This window comes from Triticum aestivum, chromosome 2B, assembly GCF_018294505.1.
Source record: "Triticum aestivum cultivar Chinese Spring chromosome 2B, IWGSC CS RefSeq v2.1, whole genome shotgun sequence".
Classification (NCBI taxonomy): Eukaryota; Viridiplantae; Streptophyta; class Magnoliopsida; order Poales; family Poaceae; genus Triticum; species Triticum aestivum.
Window position 1 is genome coordinate 49,481,986 of NC_057798.1, and position 6,533 is coordinate 49,488,518.

The following is a 6,533-nucleotide window of genomic DNA, read 5'->3' on the forward strand; positions in this document are numbered from 1 at the left end:
AATAAAGATCTATTACAATGACACATCAAATAGTAGTTTTAAGAGTTTTATGTAGAACGACAAAGTCCAGTAGGGTATCCTTATATTCCGGATAACTTCGCATAATCCAGGGCTTTCTTTCCTTCTAGTTTATTTGCGAAATAAAGTCTTGCATACTCTTCTACTCCCACTGCTTTGTATAACATCTTCTCTTCTATAGTTCCCAAAATTGGTGAAATTATTCCACCATAGTTTGGGACATGAAATGCTGAAATAGATAGTCGCTCCTTGTGGGCATTTATGGTGACCCGATGCTCAATGCTCTTGTACTTCCCATTCGACAAAATCTATAATAATATAAAAATTAATTTAAACAAATATCAAGCTTCTCATCTATATCCTTGAAAAAACAGTCCATTATTCATAAAAAAGTAGGAAGTAGTTTGAAAAGTACACACAACATTGTACAGGAAAAACTTCTGTACAGACCATTCAACTATTGCTTCGTCAATAATCCAACCCTGATCTCTAGAAAAAGGTGCCTTTGCTTGTAGGGCCTTACTTTTTCCGCTTTACTCGATCAAGATTTCTTGGAAGGAACTGAAAGAACATAATTGGTAAACTGTTGAACATTTCCAATTTTTTTGTTTATCGTAACTTGATCCCACTGGCAAACAGAGAATAGGAACAACAGTAACCAAGTGGCTTGTCCAAAGAGAAATTGCAATTAGTGTTTTCTTCAACCATGAATGAAGTTTCTTAGCAGAGTTGGCTAGATGTAGGGCGAGGGCTACAAAGGCAGCTCGATGCCTCACTTGTTTGATTAGGTGGACCTTCTAGTTTTTTGTCCCTTCAAAGTCTCAAAAATATTTAGAAAATAACGCTAACGCTAACCCAAAGTTATGGTTATTTTTTGAACCAACATACAATGTGGTAAAAATAGTGACATGATCTTCAATAAGTTGAGAAGTACTTTCACTATTTCAGGTAGCAGAAAATTGTAACACATGATGACACATCGGACATAAGCACTTTCATTTGGTGTTGTGTGCGTGTGTGCGCAACTGCGCATGCGCGCGCACGTTCGTGCGCCTTGGAGTTTGTAATTAAGTGGGAAGAGCAAAGTTATGGAATTGAGGATTTATCTTCACCCAAGCACAAGTATGGATCATAAAAAAAATGTTTTCTTGTCTTATATGATAATTAATTTGAGAGAAATCCATGCACCAGATCTTCTATTTGTAAGCCTTGAATTGATTATTAGTTGACTAACTTAACATGTCTTATGAAGCATACCTCAAGAAGGTCACCCACATTCACCAGTAGTGCATCATGACGTGGTTTCACAGGAATCCATGCACCAGATCTTCTAATTTGTAAGCCTTGAACTGAATTAATTTCTAGCAGAATAGTCAGAAAAGATCCATCAGAATGCGGTGAGAAGCCTAGCACCTTTTCTGGCATTGACGTGCATGGAGGGTAGTAGCTCATCCTAAGAAATTGTGCCACATGTTTGTCTGCCAGTAGTTCAGGAGCAACATCTAGTGTTTTGGCAATGAAGACATTAAGGGTTTGAGCGAGTTTCATCAGCTCCATTGAGTAATCTTCAACAGAATTCCTGGGATCATAACCATAAGAGTGTTTGTATGTTAATGCTAGGTATTGGTACATACTGAAATACTAGGAGCTTTGTATGACCGGACCTAGCTTGTGTTAGTATCAAATACAAATAACAAGCCCAATTGTTTTGTTGCTTGTATGATCCCCGGTCTGGCCCTTTGTTGGGCAGTACCTTGAACCATATAAAAACTTAGCTGCTAGATATTTATGATGAAAATATTACCCTGTAAAATGTAAAATCAGTTTATTTTGTCAGAAAACTCAATGTCCATTAGTTCCCTTTGTTTATTTTCTGGATTTCAGTAAATTTTCAATATATAAGCTTTGTAAAGAACATTTTGTTGAATTCACCAAATTGACCAGGGCATGGTATAACTCAGCAATAAATGTAACAAATTATTAGGGTGTTGGTGAGGTTGGTGTCATTCTATACACGTGTGTAAACATAAAAGAATCATAGTAGTTTACTTTGAGTTCCTAGCCTAGTTAGGAGTAAAACAGTTTGCGTATGAATATAAACGGGTGCCTTGAATCAAATAAATAAAATCTTAATCTCCACTAGGTCTAGTTTGTATTGGTGTTGAATAATCAAAGGGTTGCATAACATTGAAAAGGAATAATTCAATAAGGCCAACATAAATGTTTGGTCCCATCCTCTTTTACCTAAGAGTTTATATTATTAGCTAATAAATATTTTGCATGAAACAAACACACAAAGTAGTTCATATGAATAAGGAAATCCATAACAAAATCATGCTTTGAATGTCACACACCAAAACATGGCACACTGTAGCAGTGAAAAAGAATGACCTTAGTTCAAAATTCTGTTCATTGTCACAAAAGATTATGTGTAACCAATAAAATCCTGTAAGTTTTCTTAATCTAATCTGGATTTAACTTGAGTTTCTGGCCAATTTAATTTTTTCTTAATATTGTGCTCTGAATAGAAGGAACATTTTCCGGCCATTTCTTATCCATCTACAAATTTCAAGCATACACAGTCTGACCTGAAAGTATGGGGCTGACTTGGCCAATAACTCATATCACGGCCTTGGGTTGGTTGGGCGAAGAGGGCAAGCAGGTCAGACCAGTCTAGCTTTTGATCATCAGAGACAACAAACGCTTGGCCATAACCTTGAAGATCCCCTGGCCGCTGAGCATAGGCATTCTTAACTTCTAACGGGAGTTGAAAGAACTTCTGAATATCATGCTTGATACCCGTGATGACGTCATCTGGTATTCCATGATTTACAACCTACAAATTTCAAATGTTGCACAAATGGTCATGCTTAATCAAACATACTTTTGAGCGATGGAATGATCGAATCTAGTAATTAATAGAGTTTTTTCTAATCTCTAGGCCAATTCAGAATTTTGTCCTTGAATTCCAGTATGAGATATCCCAGGCCTTAAACTTTTGAAACTTGGCTAATCTAGTCACTAACCATGATCAAAGCAATATGAAAAATGAAGTCGTGATGATTTTCCCCATGTGGAGCCGAGTTGCAAATAAGTGGGGGGAAATTGAACAATCGATAATAAAAATACTACGAAAAATTCAACGAGAAAAAGTCATATAATTATAAAATATGAATAAACTAAAAGTTTGTGAACTAAAGTAAGTTAAAAATACTTTTAAGTGGAAATATTCTCTCTTGACCACTTTCATCAAGAATGACACCAACCTCAAGCTTCTCTCTTGACCACTTTCAGAAATTTGTTGTGCTTGGAGCCACTTTGTGACTTCGTTCTTCTTGAGGACGTCGAGGATGATAGTACTTGGATGCACACTACAACAGAGTCTACTCGGCGGAATCCGTGTACAATGCTTAATTCTTTGGCACCGACCATTCCCCCATGGAGCATGTTGTCTTGGAAGTTTGGGTGCCGCCTAAAATCAAGTTTTTTGCTTGGTTGGTCATCCAAAGTTGGATTTGGGCCGTGGATAGGCTGGCCAAGCGCGACTGGTCAATTCATGGTCTTTGCCCTCCATGTAAGCAAACTCAAGAATTGGCGGACCACCTCTTCTTCAAGTGTGGCCACTTCACGCTCAGGATTTGGGGCATGATGAAAGGATGGCCATAATTAGCATATATCAAAACTTTGAACCGGCACTTGTTGCAATCCACCAAGGAGTGGTGGGTTGGCTTATCTAACGAGACCGGAAGGCAATGACCTCTCTAATCATGCTCATCTTTTGGGCAATTTGAAACGAAAGAAACACACGGGTCTTTCGGAACAAAAGTTTTTCGTAGTATTCGTTGTGCTCGTGTGGTGCTTTAACATGCAATTAGACGATATTTTTGCCTAGAAATTGAGGACATAAAGAACTGGTTGGCTAATATGGCATCAAGTTGAGTGCGTGGCGCGTAATTCTGCATGTAAGTGGTCAGCAATTTACAGTAGTGACGCACCTGAAAGAAGCCCCATTCCGCGCAGGCAAACCTGAGCTTCGCGACCTCTGCGTCGACGGACTCGGAGCTCAAAAGGTTGCTGAGGTCGATCACCGGAACCTCACCGGATTGCTCGGAGAGAACGGCATGCGCGTCGATGTCCGGCTGGACGTACCGTTCGATCTGGTCGGCCGTCAGCTCGCCGGCGGACGCCACCAGGGCCTGGACGTTCGCGACGGGAAGCGACGTTCCCAACTTCGACCACCTGATCTCGCCGGTGCCGCCACTCGCTGCCTCCACCTCCATCGTAGCTAGCTAGCTAATTGTTCCCTAAGTGTTTCTCGCTACTAAAGTTGCAGGGATCCAGCCATCGATCAGTCTATATATAGTGTTAATTGACCTGTGATGTTTTTTTCCTTTTGATGACATCTGAGGTGTGCTGTGATGTTTGTTACTACATGAAACGGGTCAGAAAATGCGAATGATTCCTCGACCGGCTCGCCTCCAAGGCCGTCCGATCCATGTGTTTGGACTTAGCGCTCGATGCTACAAAAAAATGGCCGGCGGCTAGTGGCCGAATTTAACCGGAATAAGAGCATCTACAGCCGCATCACTAGTAGAAAACAGGGCATTTGTCCCGGTTGGTGAGGGTCTTTTGTCCCGGTTCTTGAACCGAGACCAAAGGATCGTTACTAATGCCTCCCCCCTTTAGTCCCGGTTCTAACACGAACCGGGACATATGAGCCTCCACGTGGCCGGTGCGTCGAGTCCAGGCAGGAGGGCCTTTGGTCCCGCTTGGTGTCACCAACCGGGAATAAAAGGCATCCACGCGTCAGCATTTCAGTGGCTGGGTTTTTTTTTGAAGGGGGGGTTGGGGTTTTTGAGGTTAATTTAGGTGTTTCATATATTGTGTTAGCTAGCTAATTAATAAAGAGAAGTGTCCTCTCTTATGTCCGTGCTTGGTCGACGCTACGTATTGTACATAGAGAGACCCTCGACACGCTAGCTAGTAAAAAAATGAAGGGAACCATTAAATACAGAAGTTCGTCATGCATACCGAGAGAAGTGATCGATCGACCTCTCCTTTCCCGAGAGATTGGTCGAACAACAAGTTTCCATATTATCTTTCCGACGCTACTGTCTACATACATATATAATATGTAAGATCTCTTACAATCCCCTAGCAATTGAAATCAACTTTCACATGGTATTCTTGGGCTTTATTGATGACGTGGTCAAGAAACAATCCCGCCAATTACTCTTGAATTGCTTTCATGCGATCTTGTTCTAGGAGTTCATTCCGCATCTGCCACGTCTAATTTGAAGAAGGGGGTTAATACATATATGAATGAAACTCAACAGAAATGATGTGTAATAAAATGAAATTGTGAATATTATTGCTTACGCACTTCATATTGTCTTTTAGAGTAGCCCCGCTTATTTTTCAAAATCGCGTTGTAGATGAACTCGCACACGTAGTATCCACAGAAATTATTCCCTTCTTCCTGCCACAAGCACTTTACGAGAAATAGAGGTCAATCAAACTGATAATGAAGCATTATAAATGGCATTGATGAAAGTACAGCTATAGAATCAACGGGGGATGCGCGCAACTAGCTAGCTAGTAGTACTTACTTTCGGGTATGTATATCGCAACTCCTTCGGCAGTCTCGGAACTTCTGCGGTGAACTGTTTCCAAACCCTGCAAGACAAAGAAAATAATTATTATTACTTGAGATATCAGGAAATGAACAAAAAGTTGCCGATATGGTGCGATAATGATCGATTGAACTTACTTGTTGAGCAAATTAGTGATGTCCGCATAGGTTTCCGGATCTTTGTGTCTCGAGTCTAAGACGGTTACTACTCCCCGCTCAAGCTTAATCTCTAGAAGAACATAGTGGAAGCTGCGCACGCATGCATAACTCATCAATTACATTACTATAACCTCGCTCGAGTAATAAGGGAAACCGAATATGCACACGACAGTAACACTCACTTGAAGTTGTAAGGAAAGAGTATTAAATCTTTGTTTTGATTTTTGATCAACGATTGTAGCAAGTTGGCCTCGGCCTCTTCGGCGTGCTTTTTAACCTGAATTTCATCTATGATATTTGTGTTAATGAACCCAATATCATAAATTTCTTGTTTTTTGCACTCGACGATCTTCAATCTGCATAATATAGTGAGGATAATTAATTATAAATACATGCAATGAAAGAGCCGAGCTATATATAGAGACTTAATGACAGAAATAGTACTTACAGACAGTAGCAAAAGACCGTTAATTTATCGAGGGCCTTTTGATTGAAGAACTCGAAGAACTCCTCAAATGGAACAGTCAACAGATCAGTTCCAACGAGGTCGTGCTCCTCTTTAATATTCAGATACAAAGCATTCGTCCCCCAGACTCTCTGCAGGTTTTCATGTACCAATTATGGAATCTTTGCATCATCGTTGTTAGAGATTTTCATCTTTGACGAGAGGCTTCCCGTACTCGTATCTGTGTTCGTCCACCTCCAAGAAATCAGGAAGTTGATC

The 6,533-nt window shown here is 40.3% G+C and overlaps 1 protein-coding gene across 1 annotated transcript; it reads right to left on the reverse strand.

Annotated features, from left to right (window-relative positions):
* LOC123040336 (2-oxoglutarate-dependent dioxygenase 11-like) lies at positions 1-4,298 on the reverse strand. Its single transcript, XM_044463211.1, has 4 exons — positions 4,014-4,298; positions 2,607-2,854; positions 1,276-1,597; positions 1-326 (listed from the first exon to the last, which is right to left on the reverse strand). The coding sequence occupies exons 1-4, from the start codon at positions 4,296-4,298 to the stop codon at positions 81-83; spliced, it is 1,101 nt and encodes a 366-aa protein (XP_044319146.1). The 3' UTR covers positions 1-80.
* Positions 4,299-6,533: the final 2,235 nt, after the last annotated feature.